This window comes from Hordeum vulgare, chromosome 2H (assembly GCF_904849725.1).
Source record: "Hordeum vulgare subsp. vulgare chromosome 2H, MorexV3_pseudomolecules_assembly, whole genome shotgun sequence".
Taxonomy (NCBI): Eukaryota; Viridiplantae; Streptophyta; class Magnoliopsida; order Poales; family Poaceae; genus Hordeum; species Hordeum vulgare.
In genome coordinates this window covers 90,181,889-90,201,646 of record NC_058519.1, presented here as the reverse complement: position 1 = coordinate 90,201,646, position 19,758 = coordinate 90,181,889, and the positions used below count along the sequence as shown (strand labels likewise).

General features: G+C 44.3%; 1 protein-coding gene across 2 annotated transcripts; it reads right to left on the bottom strand.

The window, feature by feature from the left end:
• Positions 1-759: 759 nt before the first annotated feature.
• Positions 760-3,584, bottom strand: LOC123425237. 2 transcript variants are annotated; one of them, XM_045108914.1, is made up of 5 exons: positions 3,300-3,584; positions 3,118-3,191; positions 2,440-2,572; positions 1,445-1,708; positions 760-1,343 (listed from the first exon to the last, which is right to left on the bottom strand). In XM_045108914.1, exons 1-5 carry the CDS (start codon positions 3,423-3,425, stop codon positions 1,065-1,067), a joined length of 876 nt encoding a protein of 291 aa, XP_044964849.1. In that variant the 5' UTR covers positions 3,426-3,584; the 3' UTR covers positions 760-1,064. The 2 variants fall into 2 exon arrangements, with proteins under 2 accessions (XP_044964849.1, XP_044964848.1); XM_045108913.1 differs by having other exon boundaries at positions 3,118-3,584.
• Positions 3,585-19,758: the final 16,174 nt, after the last annotated feature.

Here is a 19,758-nt window from a genome sequence, read left to right as displayed (position 1 = left end):
TATGATCGGTCATGTAAAAACTATGAACACCAAAAAAAAAAGTGATCGGGTGTTACGTGAACACCGCACTTTAACTATGCATTTGAAATTCAAATTGGTCAGCCAACGTTTAATGGAAACGGTTAGCCGTCTTCCACATGGATGTCCGCGGACTTGTCGTGATCGGGGAGCTATTCATCATTATGAGAAATACCCGTATGCCCACAACTGACGTCACGGTATCATTGCCAGCCGAAGCTTTTGCCGGCACACAATCCCATGCCAAGCGTGCCTGCGTGCTAATCAATCACATCATCATCACATGTGCAAACTCTCATCCACATGTCCCAAAAGAAAAGGCTAGCTACTACTGTAGAGCAGCACCGCGAACTCGTTCGTATCCAAAGAGCGCGCAACAGTCGCGAGACCGGCGAGGGCCCCCGTGGGTGCGCGCAATTCAGACTCGACGAGAGAGGGGAGATAGCTGGGGTCAAGGAACAATCCGAAAAGATGCTGGCGCCGCTCAGAAAGTCGTAGTTGGACGAAGTTTGGTGGCACTGCCGCAGGAACGGACCTACACCAATAGGGCATCCGAGACGCAGCATGCAATAAGGAAAAAGAATCCAAGATCCTGCAGCAGCTGAAACATCACTCACTCTAGGTTGTTGTTGTTGTTACATTATTAGGTACGCCACGACCAACCAAACCCAACCACAAACGCAGCAAAATGCACACCAATTGTTGTTAACTTAGAGGCGACCAGACGACGCACGAACGAACGAACGAACGAGCGAGCCATCATCGTTGCTTGCTTGCCGCAGCCACTAACCACACCATCAGGATTAATTAACAGCGAGTAAAGGAAAGGGAAAGCACCCGGCGCCAGGAAAAAGGAACGGGAAAAAACCAAACCAGAAGTTCAATCGAGATCGCAGATCAGTCCCACCAACGAACGACGACGAAGAAGAAAAAAAGCTCCCTAGAAATCACTCCTAGATCGAGAGACGGCGACGGGGCGAAGGGTGAACGAAGAATGTTGTAGGCTATGTCTGTTCTGTCCTGTCCATCAGGGGTTGTCGTCGCTGTTAGACCAGCGCGATGCTGCTCTCGCCACCGGGGGGCTTGCGGATGCCACCGAGGAAGTCTCGGGACGGCGCCTTGCCGTCCGCAAAGATGTTGCTGCCGCTCATCTCCTTGAGCTTGGCGTCGCTCAGCTGCTTCTCCGCCGTGCCAGGGGCCTCCGCGGCGTCGCCTTTGAAGATGTTGTTGCCAGTCAGGTCGTTGAACTTCTTCGTCGGGATCTTCTTCGCCGTCTTAACCATGCTGTCGGAGTCGTCGGCCTCTCCGAATTTGATGCTGCTCACCTGCCGAAAGCGATTGAAAGCATAAGCACTCCGATCAGAGCTGGGGAAACCGTCCAGTGTCCAGATTAGGAGGGAGACGTGTTTGTTGAGAAAATGCGAACCTGTGCGTTCTTCCCTGGCGTCTGCGAGGTGGAGCCGTTCTCCGAGTTGCGTGGCCTGGGGTCCTCCGGAGGAGAAAAGATGCCGTGCCCGCTGAGCTCCTTTGATTTGGCATTGGATACCTGCTTCTTCAGCTTGCTGTCATCCTCGCTCTGGAGCGTGCCGCTTAGCTCACGCTGCTTTGCCACCTCGGCTATGGAGGTTGGCTTCTTGGGAGAAACACTTTCGTCCTCAGCAAAGGAGATGTGGCTTATGGTACTGATAGCCTGTAGTAGTTTGACAGAATCAGATTAAGCTCTGTCAGGAAGTCTGTATGGAGTGAAATGGTCTTCTATTTTTACAGTTTTTTAGACTGCCGGTAAAAACATGAGTGCAGTAACAGTATTTCTCTAGTGTTTTTTTAAATTAACAGTGCTTCTCTAGTTAAATATGTATATAGTCCTCCCAATTATGGAAGCAGTTGGTCTACTTTTAAGAAATGCCATGAAGCACTACACCAAAGCAGTAATGCTGTATCTTGTGAACGGAAGAAAAAAAAAAGTAGTATACCTGACTACCTAAATCCCACTGTCTACCAAACAAAGCAATTGAAAACAAAGGCCTAGTTTAATAGTTGAATCAAGGTCCAGTTCTATTAGAATTTACAAGGAAAGGTCACCAACCAATGCGACCACATATGAATAACTATATATAGCCAGACCCTTTCCACAAGATTCATCCCAACAACTTCTGACTCTGGAGGTTAGAACATTTAACAAGGTTGATTCTAGCAACCAGCAGCTAATATCAAATGTGTAAGCAAATCAGGGGGATACTAAATAAGTGGTGCCCTCTCAATCATTCAGCACAGCCTGTGAATAAATAAAAATACCTGGTCCTTAGTACTAGCAATGGATAACAGCTAATTCAGTTTGCAATATGGCAGATCGAAAGAGGGCGCATTAATCAAAAAAAAAATCTGTTCTGTAAGAAAAAAAGATTTCGCAGAAAGCAGCACCTGATAATTCTTTGAAGCTGTTCGGACGGGTGTCGCAGAAGCGTTAGCGGATTCATCTTCCTCAGCCTCACCTCCAGCTGCAAATATGCCACTTCCTGTCATCTCCTTCCACTTGGGAGCGGAGCATTGTTTCCTGAGGGGAGAAAATAAATGAACAGCTCATTTAGTGCACTGCACCGTGTATAATTCAGCAAATCAGTGCTCATTTGTGACAAGATTCTTTACCTAAGATCTACAGAACAAAGCAAATTAAGATGATATGCACAAACCAAAGCTACAACGATCAGTTCAAATTCAAAAAAAAAAAAAAAAGAATCTCGCCCAACAGCACATCAACAAAGTTTGTATGGCGTATTGGGTGCAACCACCGTCGCATGAGCGCACAAACCACGCGGCCCTACAAGCCTATCGAACAGCACCAAAACTCGGCGCACATATCTCACCAACCAAACAGAAATTCAAATCAGGCGTATTTCCCTATGCACCAGATACGCAGATCGAGGAAAGCGTCCCGGAGACTAACGATTCCCGAAGGAGGAGGCACGAAACTCTAGAGATCTACTAATCGCCGAAGCCCAAATCTGCAAACGAAACGGAAACACAACCCGAAATCGTCCGTCCCCTGCAGGAGAAACCAGCACGCCAGTACTAGTATCAGCCAGATGCCACCGATCTCACCTCTTGTTGAGGCTCTCGGCCTCCTCCTCCGTGACCTGCCCGCCGAACACCACCTTGTGGATCGCCTCCGACGGCTGCACACGCAGAAAAGGAGGGAAAAAAGGGTTACGTACGAGACGAGACAATCGAGCCCCTGACCCAGCAATTCGCAGGGGGGTCCGCCTCCGCCCCCGTGACGTCACCTGGTGCGGGCGGCGGTTGGGCGGCGGCGTGGCCCCGTCGACGAGCTCCGGCTGCGCGCCCTCCGGCCACGCCAGCAGATCGGCCGTGTTGGTGTGGGACTTCCTCACCGGCGCCGGCCTCTCCATCTCCTCCTCCTCCGCTACGGCGAAAGCTCGGCCTGGACCTGGGTTTCTCTCTCTACCGGCTCGGTGGGGGAGCTCGTGTTTCTCTCTCTAAAAAGGCGAGGCGAGGGTGAGGGTGGGGTGGGAGAGTGGAGTGGAGTCGAATGGAAGGAAGGTGAGGAGGAGGAGTCGCTGTGCCGCCCCGACCCCCTTTTTTAAAGACCCCACGCGCGCCCCTCGCCGTCGGCCCCTCCACCCACCGGGCCTGCGCGTCCATGACAGGCGGGGCCGGAGACGTGGGCCCGAGCCGAGCCCGGAGGGGTTGACCGTGGGCGGGGCCGGGTCCGCCCCGTAACGTACGTACGTACGCCTCGCCTCCCACGGAGGGGTATTTGAAATTTCCGAACGTTCGCGTGCGGCCGAAACGGACGCGCTGTCCGTTACCGTTGCCGTTTTCTCTGCCGTGCTGCTGCTAGTAGTGCGGACTCTCCGGTCAATGATAGGATTACGGGAAGGAATGTTCTGGGACGATCTGGTGGCTGGTGCACGGGTTTAGCGCTGGTGCAGCCTCGATTTCGTTTCTCGTGACTCGGTACGTTTGCATTTTCTTTAGGGTGGGTATATGTTTCTGCATCTTGTACTCGTTCACATCTCTTTTTATTTTTATACTTTTTTCAGGCGAAAACTAGACTTTATTCAGCAAATTCCAGAAAGTGTGGGATACGATTTTGGTCATGGGATAGACCGAACCAACCGTGTCGTTCCAGACCCAAAGAAGACAGGATTTTAGTTAAACTATGTGCCTCATAATTGACAACACGATCTTTAAATATAAAACTACAAAGAAACGAAGATTCTAACATTCTAACTTCGCTTGCGATAGCCCTATTGGTTCCTTGATCTCCTTTCTCAATGGCTGAAATCACCTCCTTCATCCGAGGACACAACAAAATGTTGTACGTGTAGATCCTCTATCAATGAAAAAGATTCTCGGCATGTTATACTTTCCAGAGTGGCTGGGTCATCAATCCTACCAATTACAAGTGCAAAGTCTAACTATTCGTCATTAAAGTCTCTGCACACCGTCGCGGCAGTCCCCCCGATGCCCTTTCTACAGCCTGCATTGACATGTATCTTCGCAAAGCCGTTTGGAGGGGCCTTTGGCCTGTGCATTGTCGCAGACGAAGCATTCCCAATTCTCTATGGAGGCGATGGCGTGGTCTCTCTTGTGAGGGCTAGCTCTTAGATGTACGTGTGAATGAAGCAATGTATGGCTTGCAACCTTTGGAAAATCCCCGCATGTATGGCTTTCGAACGTGTCGGCCATATCGCCCACACCGTGATGGTCAGCTTCACAAAGAGAGCATGCGATAACGATTCCATGAGTGTGAAGAGCCACTCTTTTGCATTTGGCATAGTCGATGATGCTATTGCTTGAACAAGCTCGTCGTCTACCAGTGCCCATGTGCACCTCGACATCGTGCAATCCAATAACGAATGCCTCCAGGAGTCCGGGGAGCCACATAACCCACACTGACCTGAATCTGCCATATGGTGATGCGCCCTCACGTCGTTTGTTGGAAGTGATTGCTTTCATAGGCGCCAGATGAACATTCGAACCTTTGTTGGGACTTGCGTTTTCCACAACTTCTTCCACACTCCCTCCTCCCGGGCCGAATTGGAGGAGCCGGATATGTTCTCAAACCATGCTTTTCTCCTTTACCTTCTTTGGACCAACATTCGATAAGCAGATTTAACCAAAAAAATCACGTTCTCCCCTTGCGACTAACTCCAGAAGTCATCCATATTCCATGTACACAATGGAATTCCGAATATGACTCGCGCAACCATAGGCAAGAAAGTAGTCTCAACCTTCTGCTTGTTCCACGTTGCAGAGGTAGAATCAATTAATTTCGAAACAAGAGTCGGCGGATTATTTGTAACGCAGCTGTAGGGTCTCATCATCTCGCTTCTCGGAAGCCAATTATCGTCCCATACCTTTGTGCTCTGTCCATTGCCAATACGATGGATCAGACCCTGCCTTACTTGTTCCGCCCTTCCAGATAGCTCGCTAAATCTGACTTGGATGGCTTCCAAGAGAGGCAGCTAATATTGATTCATTAGGATGATAAATGATCTTAAGCATTCGAGCGCCCAAGCTGTCACGATATTGTAAAAGGCGCAGGCCTGTCTTGCAAGCATTAACAAATTAAACAACTCAAAATCCTTGAACCCCGGTCCACTCATACCTTTTGGTTGGGTCATGGTCTTCCAAGAAACCCAATGTGGCTTGTTTCTACCATCTTTGCTACCCCACCAAATTTTCTGAATCAACTTATTAAGGTGTTCGCATAAACCTCTTGGGAGCTCAAAATATGACATGGAATAAACTAGGATGACCTGGGCAACAGATTTAACAAGTACCTCCTTCCCAGCATAAGACGTGGTGTTTTCAATCCATCCATGTACCTTACTCCACACAAGATCTTTAAGATATTTGAAGGGCCCATTCTTACTAGAAGGCATGCCCAAATATTGCTCATTCAATGTTTCATTTGGGACGTTTAACAGAACGTTTATCTCATTGTGGATGCTCTGAGGCACCCCTTTGCTGAAATATATAGAAGATTTTGCATGATTTATATGCTGACCTAAGGCTTGGCAATAAGTGTTGAGAACATGGTTCATCGCCTTGAAGAACATTAGGCTATGATCAGCAAATAATAAGTGGCTTACTGGTGGCGCCAATGATGCCACTTGTAGCCCCTTCAAATTGGATGACTCACTTTTTGATTTAAACACACACGATAGGCCCTCTAATGCTAGCAAGAACAAATACGGAGAAATTGGATCCCCTTGTTTGATTCCTCATGATGGCTTAAAACTCATCTAGTCTCTTCCCATTAAACAAGACAAAAGACTTCAAAGTGGTGACTAGATTCATGACAATATTCACCCATCTCTTAGTGAAATCCAATTTTGTCATGATAGCCCTTAAGTACGGCCATTCCATTCTATCATATGCCTTCATCATATCTAGTTTCAAGGCAGATGATTGGTGTTTTTTTGCCTGGTTCATCTTTATAAAGTGTAAACATTCATATGATGTGATTATATTGTCGGTGATCAGTCTCCCCGAGATGAAAGATGATTGCTCTTCATAGATAATATCAGGTAGAACCAGCTTCAATCGGTTGGAGATAACCTTCGAAGCTATTTTATACAAAACATTGCACAAACTGGTTGGACGAAATTGAGTGAGTAAGACGGGATTTTTCACCTTTGGTATTAAAACCAAGATGATTTCGTTGATGCACTCGGCAGATTTTTCCCCTTCAACAATTTTTAATGCCACTTTGGTGACTTCTGCTACGGCAACAGACAACAGCGCCAAAAATTGACACGTTGACGGAGACTGGGCTTGCGTTGGTTTTTCCCTTGAAGAGGAAAGGGTGATGCAGCACAGGAGTAGTAAGTATTTCCCTCAGTTTGAGAACCAAGGTATCAATCTCGTAGGAGAATCTCGTCAAATCCAGAGTACCTGCGCAAACACAAAAGAGCTTGCACCCAACGCTTTAAAGGGGTTGTCAATCCCTTCAAGATTGATTGCAAAGTGAGATCTGAAGGCGGAAAGTGTAAAAAAGTGTAAGGCTTAAAATATGGTGTGGAGTAGACCTGGGGGGCATAGTGTTCACTAGAGACTTCTCTCAAAATAGCAAGTATTACGGTGGGTGAACAAATTACTGTCGAGCAATTGATAGAACCACGCAAACTCATGACGATATCTAAGGCAATGATCATACATATAGGCATCACGTCCGAGACAAGTAGACCGATACTTTCTGCATCTACTACCATTACTCCACACATCGACCGCTATCCAGCATGCATCTAGTGTATTGAGTTCATGACGAACAGAGTAACGCCTTAAGCAAGATGACATGATGTAGAGGGATAATCTCAAACCAATGATGAAAACCCCATCTTTTTACCCTTGATGGCAACAACACGATGCGTGCCTCGCTACCCCTTCTGTCACTAGGTGAGGTCACCGCACGGTATGAACCCAAAACCAAGCACTTCTCCCATTGCAAGAATCATAGATCTAGTTGGCCAAACAAAACCCACAACTCGAAGAGAATTACAAGGATATGAAATCATGCATAAGAGAGATCAGAAGAAACTCAAATAAGATTCATAGATAATCTGATCATAAATCCACAATTCATCGGATCTCGACAAACACACCGCAAAAGAAGATTACATCTGATAGATCTCCGTGAAGATCATGTAGAACTTTGTATTGAAGATCCAAGAGAGAGAAGAAGCCATCTAGCTACTAGCTATGGACCCGCAGGTCTATGGTGAACTACTCACGCATCATCGGAGAGGTCATGGTGTTGATGAAGAAGCCCTCCGTATCCGAATCCCCCCTCCGGCAGGGCACCAGAACGTGCCCCAGATGGGATCTTGCGGAGACAGAAATTTACGGAGTCGGAAAAGTACTTTCGATGATCTCCTGATTTTTTCTGGGATTTTAGGGAATATATAGGTGCAAAACCTAGGGCAGAGGTGGCCCAGGGAGCCCACAACCAGGGTGGCGCGGGCCCCCTGGCCGCGCCATGAGGGCTTGTGGGGTCCCTGCAGGCCCCCTGCCCTGATTCTCCAGCTTCCTGATCTTTTTCTGTTTCAGAAAAAATCTTTTTGGCAGTTTCATTCTGTTTGGACTCCGTTCAAAATCCTCCTCTGAAAGGGGTCAAAAACATGGAAAAAAACAGGAACTGGCATTTGGCACTGAGTTAATAAGTTAGTCCCAAAAAATATATAAAAGACATACAAAACATCCAAAGTTTTACAAGATAATAGCATGAAATCATCAAAAATTATAGATACGTTGGAGACGTATCAAGCATCCCCAAGCTTAACTCCTGCTCGTCCTCGAGTAGGGAAGTGATAAAGACTGAATTTTTGATGTGGAATGCTACCTAGCATAGTTGTCCTTTGCAACTTCTTTCACGTGACATGAATGTTCAGATCCGTAAGATTCAAAACAATAGTTTTCTATTGACATGAAAACAATAATACTTCAAGCAAACTAGCAAGGTGATCATGAACTTTCAAAATAACAAGGCCAAGGAAAGTTATCCCTACAAAATCATATAGTTTGGCTATGCTCCATCATCCTCACACAACTAATGTAAATCATGCACAACCCCGGTATTGGCCAAGTAATTGTTTTCTCACTCTTACTTTCTCAAACTTTTTATAACTACTCCCTCCTTTCCGGTTTATAGGGCTCAAATATGAAATCTCATCAACCAAGGTGAATTGTGAGTGGATGACACTAGTTTTAACTAGCCAATGAATTTTTTCTCACATATTGAATCTCTAAGGCAATAAATGTAGCATCCTCATTCTCATTGGACTTGCATGATGGATGTAGAAAACGATGCATGCATAGCCACTCATTTCCTTTCTCTAAACTCTATGAATTAAATATGGTGTGGGACTCAAAGCACTTTAACTCAATTAGACTCAAACTGAGCCTAATATAATGGAAATCAGAAAATTTTGAGATGAGCCCTATAAACCGGAAAGGAGGGAGTATCACGCAATACATGAGCGTGAGCCATGGATATAGCACTATAGGTGGAATAGAGTGTGGTGGTGGTTGTGAGACAAAAATGAGGAAATGGTCACATTGACTCGGCGTATCAAAAGGCTATGGAGATGCCCATTAATAGATATCAATGTGAATGAGTAGGGATTGCCATGCAAGGGATGCACTAGAGCTATAAGTATGTGAAAGCTCAAAAAGAGAACTAGTGGGTGTGCATCCAACTTGCTTGCTCATGAAGACCTAGGGCAATTTTGAGGAAGCCCATTGATAACCCACAAGTGTAGGGGATCGCAACAGTTTTCGAGGGTAGAGTATTCAACCCAAATTTATTGATTCGCTCACAAGGGGAAGCTAAAGAATATTCTCAAGTATTAGCAGCTGAGTTTATCAGATTCAACCACACCTGAAAGATTAGTGTCTGCAAGCAAAGTATCAGTAACAAAGTAGTATGATAGCAACGGTGTGAGAAACAGACCTGTTGACGGCAGACTATTCCTAACTGTTGTATCAATGGCGCCACTAGGTTGCACGTGGACGGGGAACTATTCTTCCCCGTCAACGGTGACGAAAAAGGATCTTGCAACAAGTAACAACGAGGAAGCAAGGAACAACAGCAGCAGAGTAACAGCAGTAGCAACAGTAGTAGCAAAGTGGCCCAATCCCTTTTGTAGCAAGGGACAAGCCTAGACAAAGTAACATAGCAAGGACCAGTAGTCAAAGACTCGTAGGCAGTGGATCGGTGATGGATGAGTATGAGAGATGTGATTAATCATGTAACAGCTATAACACAGAGAGATAAGTAACTAGCTCTCGTTCGTCAATCTAATGAAGGCATGTATTCCGTATGTAGTCATACGTGCTTAGGGAAAAGAACTTGCATGACATCTATTGTCCATCCCTCCCGTGGCAGCGGGGTCCTAATGGAAACAACGGGATATTAAGGTCCTCCTTTTAATAAAGAACCGGACCAATGCATTAACACGCGGTGAATACATGAACTCCTCATACTATGGTCATCTTCGGGAGTGGTTCCGGCTATTGTCACTCCGGGGTTGCCGGGTCATAACACATAGTAGGTGTCTACAACTTGCAAGATAGGATCTAAAACACACATATATTGGCGGCAACATAATAGGTTCAGAAGATCTGAAATCATGGCACTCGGGCCCTAGTGACAAGCATTAAGCATAGCCAAGTAGTAGCAACATCAATCTAGAACATAGTGGATACTAGGGATCAATCCCCGTCAAAACTAACTCAATTACATGATAGATCTCATCCAACTCATCACCGTCCAGCAAGCCTACGATGAGATTACTCATGAACGGTGAAGAGCATCATGGAATTGTCGATGGAGGAAGGTTGATGATGACAATGGTGACGATTTCCCCTCTTCGAAGCCCAAAACGGACTCCAGATCTGCCCTCCAGATGAAGAACAAGAGGTGGCAGCGCCTCCGTATCGTAAAACGCGATGAAACCTTCTTTTTGGTTTTTTTTTCGGGCGAGACGGAAGATATAGAGCTGAGTTTGGGGCGGTGGTGCCACGTGGGCCCCACAAGCCCTCACGGCGCGGCCTAGGGGGGTGGCCGCGGCCCAGAGGCTTGTGGCCCACTCGCACGCCCCCTCAGGTGGATCTTTGCGCACGTATTTTTCTTTTATTCCAGAAAAATTCTCCGTAAATTTTCAGGACATTCCGAGAACTTTTATTTCTGCACAAAAACAACACCATGGCAATTCTGCTGAAAACATCGTCAGTCCGGGTTAGTTCCATTCAAATCATGCAAATTAGACTCCAGAACAAGGGCAAAAGAGTTCGGAAAAGTAGATACGACGGAGATGTATCAACTCCCCAAGCTTAAAGCATTGCTTGTCCTCAAGCAATTCAGTTGATAAACTGAAAGAGACAAAAGAAAAACTTTGACGAACTCTGTTTGATCTTGTTGTTGCAATTATGTCTAACTCATAACAAGAATTTTAGCAAGATCAAGTAAACCACATAAGAAAATGACATCTATGTCTCACGGTAAACTCATATCAATGGCATAATCAACTAGCGAGCAAATAATAACAAGCCTCAAATGTCAACACTTCAATCAAAACAACATGAAGCAGTATGAATAGATGGTATCTCACTAGCTCTTTCTGAGACCGCAAAACATAAATGCAGAGCACCTTCGAAGACCAAGGGCTGACTAAACATTGTAATTCATGGCAAAGAAGATCCAGTCACAATCATACTCAACACAGTTAAAAGCAAAGCATAAAAATGATAGAGGTGCTCTCTAATTGGTGCTTTTGTAAGAGGAGGATGACTCAACAGGAACATAAATAGACAGGCCCTTCGCAGAGGGAAGCATTGATTTGCAGAGGTGCCAGCGCTCAAGCTTTGAAAACAGAGATAATAATTTTGGGTGGCATGCTTTCATTGTCAATGCAATGACTAAGAGTTCTCAACATCTTCCACGCTACACATGCTATAGGCGGTTCCCAAACAGAAAAGTAAAGTTTTGACTCCCCCACCACCGATCAATCACACTCCACGGCTAGCCGAATCCTCGGGTACCGTCCATACCAACATCAATCCTGGGGGAGTTTTGTTTGCAATTATCTTTTCGATTTGAGCATGGAACTGGGAATTCCAATTACCGGCCCCTTTCTCATGAATGATAGTGAATAAACACATATCAAGGATAACACGCCTAGCATGGAAGATACCAATAGCCCCCTGTCACCACATGAGCGGTTCCGGCATGCAAAACGGATTATTTCTTGAAGATTTAGAGAGTGGCACATGCAAATTTACTTGGAATGGCAGGTAGATACCGCATATAGGTAGGTATGATGGACTCATATGGCACAACTTTGGGTTTATGGAGGTGGATGCACAAGCAGTATTCCCGCTTAGTACAAGTGAAGGCTAGCAAAATACTGGGAAGCGACCAACTAGAGAGCGACAACAGTCATCAAAATGCATTGAGATTAACTAACATCGAGTGCAAGCATGAGTAGGACATAGATCACCATGAACATGAACATCATAGAGGCTATGTTGATTTTGTTTCAACTACATGCATGAACATGCGCCAAATCAAGCCACTTGAAACATTCAAAGGAGGATACCATCCTATCATACTACATCATAGTCATCTCAACATTCATGTTGGCAACCAAGGCAAACCATTATAAGCTCCTAGCTAAGTAAGCATGTCATAAGCAACTATGATCTCTAAGTTGTCATTGCAAACATGTTTCTCTCACAACAAAGATGAACTAGGAACAGTGAGCTAGTCATATTTACAAAAACAAAATAGATCGAGTTTATACCAGCTTTTCCAGGCTCAGTCACTTCATCATATATCGTCATGATTGCCTTTCACTTGCACGACTGAATGATGTGAACAATAATAAGAGTGCTCGTGCATTGGACTAAAGTTGGAATCTCCAGGCAAACACAAAGGAGAAGACAAAGTAATATGGCTCTTTGAAAGCTAAACATGTATGCATGCAAGAGCCACTAAACATTGTAACCAATATCTTCTACTTTGACACAAAGAAAAAGAAAACTATCTACACGGGAAAGCTCCCAACAAGCAAAAGAAGAAAAGAAAATCTATTTGGTTTTTTTCAAACTAGACAGACACACGAAAAGAAAACGAGAAATAGAAAATAAACTAGCATGGATGATACAGTGGTAAAGTGTGAACACCGGCTAACAAAGTGAAAGCATAAGCAAGAATGTAAAGTCGGTGAAAACACGTACTCCCCCAAGCTTAGGATTTTGGCCTAAGTTGGTCTACTCCCAAGGAGGGAAATAACCAGCTCTGGGGTACTTTTCCACGGGATGCTAAGACAGAAAACAGGGAAAACTAAACTAAATCTATCATTTTTCTTCTAAGCAACCTAAAGTGAAAGCTTGGAACAGAGGTTTGTGACTCCTCGATTCATCCATCTCATGGTCATCGAAAGAAAATCCGTCAATGAGGTTGATCAAGTCTCCTCGACAAACCTTTTCGAATCGCAAAAGAGAACGGAGAATTTTCGAATAGTCACTAGATTACCTCAATGGGGATGTGTATCTCCCCAACAACCAGATCATACTTCATCTTGACACGAGGAATAGGGCATTCAAAGCTCCCAATAAGAATCGATGAAGTTTTTTTGATGGAATTGATGCAATGTACTCGATATTGTTTCTTCGGAAAGTGCACCGTATGCTCATTACCGTTGACATGGAAAGTGACATTGCCTTTGTTGCAATCTATAACAGCCCCTGCAGTGTTTAAAAAGGGTCTTCCGAGGATGACAGCCATGGCATCGTCCTCGGGAATATCCAAGATAACAAAGTCTTTTAAGATAGTGACATTAGCAACCACAACAGGCACATCCTCGCAAATGCCGATAGGGAAAGCAGTTGATTTGTCGACCATTTGCAGAGAGATTTTAGTGGGTGTCAACTTATCCAGTTCAAGTCTATGATAAAGATAGAGATGCATAACACTAACACCGGCTCCAAGGTCGCATAAAGTAGTTCTAACGTAGTTGCCTTTAATGGAGAAAGGTATAGTGGGCACACCGGGATCACCTAGTTTCTTAGGAGTTCCACCCTTGAAGGTATAATTAGCGAGCATGGTGGAAATCTCAACCTCAGGTATCCTCCTCTTATTAGTCACAATATCCTTCATGTACTTAGCATACAGAGACATCTTGAGCATATCCGTCAAACGCATTTGCAGAAAGACGGGTCTAATCATTTCAACGAAGCGCTCAAAATCCTCATCATCCTTTTTCTTGGATGGTTTGGGAGGAAAGGGCATGGGTTTCTAAACCCATGGTTCCCTTTCTTTACCATGCTTCCTAGCAGCGAAGTCATTCTTATCGTATCTCTTAGTCTTAGGCTGTGGGTTATCCAGATTAGGTTCAATCTCCACATCCTTTTCATTGCTAGGTTGAGCATCAACATGAACATCACTATGTATATTATCATTAGGCTCATGTTCATCACCAGATTGCGTTTCAGCATCAGAGACAGAGGCATCGTTTGGACTCTCAGGTGTAGCAACATCAGGGTTGCTAGCGTGCAAATCCCTATCATCTTTCTTCTTCTTTCTAGGATGACTAGGTGCATCAGTGCTAACTCCTTGAGAATGTTGTTCAATTCTCTTCGGATGACCCTCAGGATACAAAGGTTCCTGGGTCATTCTACCGCCTCTAGTGACGACTCTGACAGAATTTTCATTCAACTCATTGAGCAAGTCATTTTGAGCTTTAAGTACTTGTTCTACTTGAGTAGTAACCATAGAGGCATGTTTACTCAGAAGCTTAAGATCATTGACATTTCTGTCCACACAAGTACTTAAATGATTAAGCATACGAGCATTCTTTTCCAATTGTCTGCTAACATAATCATTGAAACTCTGTTGTTTGGCAACAAAGTTATCAAATTCATCCATGCATAGGCTAGCAGGTTTATCAAAAGGAATATCACTCTCATCAAAGCTACGCAGAGAATTTACTTCTACTACCTGTATCGGGTAATCGAGACCATGGATCTCTTCGATAGGTGGTAGATTTTTGACATCTTTAGTAATGCCTTTCTCTCGCATAGATTTCTTGGCTTCTTGCATCTCTTCAGGACTGAGGAATAGAATACCTCTTTTCTTCGGAGTTGGCTTAGGAGGTGGTTCGGGAATAGTCCAAGCATTCTCATTGCACAAGATGTTATTCAGTAGAATCTCAGCTTGTTCTACACTTCGTTCCCTAAAAACACTATCGACACAACTATCTAGGTGGTCTTTAGAAGCATCGGCAAGTCCATTATAGAAGATATCAAGTATTTCATTCTTCTCAAGAGGGTGATCAGGCAAAGCATTCAGTAGCTCGATGAGCCTCCCCCAAGCTTGTGGGAGACTCTCTTCTTCAGCTTGAGCAAAGTTGTATATTTCCTGCAAGGCAGCTTGCTTCTTATGGGCAAGGAAATATTTTTCATAGAAGTAGTAGACCATATCCTGGGGGCTACGCACACAACCAGGAGCAAGAGAAGTGAACCAGGTCTTAGCATCATCCTTTAGCGAGAAAGGAAACAGCTTGAGGATATAGTAGTGGCGGATCTTTTCCTCACTAGTGAATAGGGTGGTTATATCGTGTAGTTTGGTAAGATGGGCTACAACCGTTTTAGACTCATAACCGTGAAAAGGATCAGATTCGACCAGAGTGATTAACTCAGGGTCGATAGAGAATTCATAATCCTTATCGGTCACAAAGATAGGCGAAGTAGCAAACTTTGGGTCGTATTTCATCCTAGCGTTCAGAGATTTTTCTTTCCACTTCCGCAGTAATTTCTCAACATCATAGCTATCCTTACACGCAAGAAAATCCTCAGCTATCTCTCCCTCCATAACATAGCGCGTATCAGGCATAACAGGCAATTCAGGCATAGTAGCAGGTTCTACTTCAATAGTATCAGCAGTTTCAGAAGTATCATCACGTCTAGAAGCAACTCTAGCAATTTGCGCATCAAGGGCACCTAGCGGCAAAGCAGTATCAGGCATAGCATCATCAGGCATAGTATCAAGCATAGCATCATCATGCATAGTATCAAGCATAGCATCATTAGGCATAGTATCAAGTATAGCATCATCAAGCATAGTATCAAGCATAGCACCATGGACAACAGAAGTAGCATCATCAAGCACAGGCGACATATCAAGATTTCTAGCAGGAGGCGATGTCGCAAACTTACTCATAACTGAAGTTGAATCAAGTGCAGAGCTAGATGGCAATTCCTTACCTCTCCTCGTAGTGGAAGGCAAGATTTTAGTTCTTGGATATTTCGGATTCCTAGTAGTGACCAGGAGACGTCAATCCCAAGTGACTCAGAGAATATACCTGTGCTTCCCCGACAATGGCGCCAGAAAAAGGTCTTGATAACCCACAAGTGTAGGCGATCGCAACAGTTTTCGAGGGTAGAGTATTCGACCCAAATTTATTGATTCGCTCACAAGGGGAAGCTAAAGAATATTCTCAAGTATTAGCAGCTGAGTTTATCAGATTCAACCACACCTGAAAGATTAGTGTCTGCAAGCAAAGTATCAGTAGCAAAGTAGTATGATAGCAACGGTGTGAGAAACAGATCTGTTGACGGCAGACTATTCCTAACTGTTGTATCAATGGCGCCAGTAGGTTGCACGTGGATGGGGAACTATTCTTCCCCGTAAACGGTGACGAAAAAGGATCTTGCAACAAGTAACAGCGAGGAAGCAAGGAACAACAGTAGCAGAGTAAGAGCAGTAGCAACAGTAGTAGCAAAGTGGCCCAATCCCTTTTGTAGCAAGGGACAAGACTAGACAAAGTAACGTAGCAAGGACCAGTAGTAAAAGACTCGTAGGCAGTGGATCGGTGATGGATGAGTATGACAGATGTGATTCATCATGTAACAACTATAACACAGAGAGATAAGTAACTAGCTCCCATTCATCAATCTAATGTAGGCATGTATTCCGTATGTAGTCATACGTGCTTAGGGAAAAGAACTTGCATGACATCTATTGTCCATCCCTCCCATGGCAGCGGGGTCCTAATGGAAACTACGGGATATTAAGGTTCTCCTTTTAATAAAGAACCGGACCAACGCATTAACACGCGTGAATACATGAACTCCTCATACTATGATCATCTCCGGGAGTGGTTCCGGCTATTGTCACTCCGGGGTTGCCGGGTCATAACACATAGTAGGGGACTACAACTTGCAAGATAGGATCTAAAACACACATATATTGGCGACAACATAATAGGTTCAGATCTTAAATCATGACACTCGGGCCCTAGTGACAAGCATTAAGCATAGCAAAGTTGTAGCAACATCAATCTAGAACATAGTGGATGCTAGGGATCAGTCCCCGTCAAAACTAACTCGATTACATGATAGATCTCATCCAACTCATCACCGTCCAGTAAGCCTACGATGAGATTACTCACGAACGGAGAAGAGCATCATGGAATTGTCTATGGAGGAAGGTTGATGATGACGATGGCGACGATTTCCCCTCTCCGGAGCCCAAAACGGACTCCAGATCTGCCCTCCAGATGAAGAACAGGAGGTGGCGGCGCCTGCATATCGTAAAACATGATGAAACCTTCTTTCTGATTTTTTTCCGGGCGAGACAGAAGATATAGAGCTGAGTTTGGGGGCGGTGGTGCCACGTGGGCCCCACAAGCCCTCACGGCGCGACCTAGGGGGGTGGCCGCGGCCCAGAGGCTTGTGGCCCACTGGCACGCCCCCTCAGGTGGATCTTTGCGCAGGTATTTTTCTTTTATTCTAGAAAAATTCTCCGTAAACTTTCAGGACATTCCGAGAACTTTTATTTCTGCACAAAAACAACACCATGGCAATTCTGCTGAAAATAGCGTTAGTCCGGGTTAGTTCCATTCAAATCATGTAAATTAGAGTCCAAAACAAAGTCAAAAGAGTTCGGAAAAGTAGATACGACGGAGACGTATCACCCATCATTGGAATATACAAGCCAAGTTATATAATGAAGATTCCGACTAGCATATGGTAGTGACAAAGCAAGAAGCTCTCAATCATGAAGAACATGGTGCTATTATGAAGCACAAGTGTGGAAGAAGATAGTAGCATTGTCCCTTCTCTCTTTTTCTCTCTTTTTTTTGTTTGGGCTCTTGGCCTCTTTTTTATTTATTTTTTATTTGGGCTCTTTGGCCTCTTTTTTTTATTTCCTCACATGGGACAATGCTCTAATGATGATCATCACACGATGATGACTCTATATGAAATGCCTCCGGCAGTGTACCAGGATGTGCAACGATCTAGCTTGGCGTATGACGTTGAAACATCTCGCTAGCTATCTTACGATCATGCAATGGAAATATGAGAGTGATGGCACAAGTCATGAGACGGAACGGTGGGAGTTGCATGGCAATATATCTCGGAATGACTATGAAAATGCCATAGTAGGTAGGTATGGTGGCTGTTTTGAGGAAGGCATATGGTGGGTTTGTGTACCGGTGAAAGTTGCGCGACACTAGAGAGGCTAGCAAAGGTGGAAGGTCAAAGTGCATATATACCATGGACTCACATTAGTCATGAAGAGCTTACATACTTGTTGCGAATTTTTTATTAGTAATCGAAACAAAGTGCTAAACGCATACTCCTAGGGGAAGGGTTGGTAGGTGTTAACCATCGCGCGATCCCGACCTCAACACAAAGGATGACAATCAATAGATCAATTATGCTCCGACTTCCTAACATAGCGGTTCACCATATGTGCATGCTACGGGAATCACTAACTTCAACACAAGAATTTCTAGATTCACAACACCCTACTAACATAACTCTTATTGTTACCGAATCCACGTCTCAAAACTAATTAAGAGGAATCAAGACTTCTCTTGCTACTCAATGCACATGAAGATGGAGGTTTTTATATCCTCTTTGGGTACCTATCACCTTTGGGACTACTTTCATAGCATAAGCCAACTACCAACTCACGCACCGCCGTGCTCTAAAAGATATAAGTGAAGCACATAGAGCAAAATTATCTAGCTCAAAAGATATAAGTGAAGCACTATGAGCATTCTAGCAAAATCATGATGAGTGCATGTCTCTCTCTCTCTCAAAAAGGTGTGAAGCAAGGATGATTGTGACACAACAAAAAGAAAAGACTCCTACGATACAAGATGCTCCAAGAAAAACACATATCATGTGGTGAATAAAAATATAGCTCCAAGTAATGTTACCGATGGATTGAAGACGAAAGAGGGGATGCCTTCCCGGGGCATCCCCAAGCTTAGGCTTTTTGGTGTCCTTGAATTCGGCTTGGGATGCCTTGGGCATCCCCAAGCTTGAGCTCTTTCCACTCCTTATCTCTTTGTCCATGAGAACATCACCCAAAACTTGAAAACTTCACAACACAAAACTTAAACAGAAACTCGTGATATCATTAGCACAAGAAAACAAACTACCACCTCTTTTGGTACTATAGAGAACTTGAATTCTATCTATATTGGTGTTGGGCTACTGTATTCTCACTTTTCCGTGGCTAGTACCCCCGATACTAACCACAGTTTCATCAAAACAAGCAACCAACTCAACAAAAACAGAATATGTCAAAAACAGACCAGTCTGTAGCAATCTGTATACTTCGTATACTTCTGGTACCTCAAAAATTCTGAAAAATTACGACTTCCCAGAAAAAAGGCATATAAATCAGAGGCAAAAAGAATCAACTCAAAATCTCTCTCTGAATAAAAACGAAAAATCATATCGTGAGCGAAAAGTTTCTGTCTTTTTCCAGCAGGATCAAACAACCATTACCAAGACTAGTCATAAAGGTTTTGCTTGCCTCAAACACAAAAAGAAACACAAAAAACACAATCACAACAGAATTCATTGGGTTGCCTCCCAACAAGCGCTATTGTTTAACGCCCTTAGCTAGGCATAAAAGCGATAGAATCACGTATCATCGTCTTTGGTGCTCAAACCATAAGTGGCCCTCATAATGGATTCATAAGGCAATCTTATTTTCTTTCTAGGAAAGTGTTCCATTCCCTTATTAAAAGGAAATTGAAATCTAATGTTCCCTTCCTTTCATATCGATGATAGCACTGATAGTCCTTAGGAAAGGTCTACCAAGAATAATAGGGCATGTAGGATTGCAATCAATGTCAAGCACAATGAAATCCACGGGTACATAGGTCCTATTTGCAATAATAAGAACAT

Bases quoted from the DNA above. Each gene is read 5' to 3' on its own strand.
- LOC123425237 (XM_045108913.1), bottom strand. From the start codon at position 3,425: ATGGAGAGGCCGGCGCCGGTGAGGAAGTCCCACACCAACACGGCCGAT. The intron at 1,709-2,439 runs GTGCTGCTTTCT...AAACTACTACAG, and splicing joins CAGCTTCAAAGAATTATCAG to GCTATCAGTACCATAAGCCA. The intron at 1,344-1,444 runs GTTCGCATTTTC...CGCTTTCGGCAG, and splicing joins CGCCAGGGAAGAACGCACAG to GTGAGCAGCATCAAATTCGG.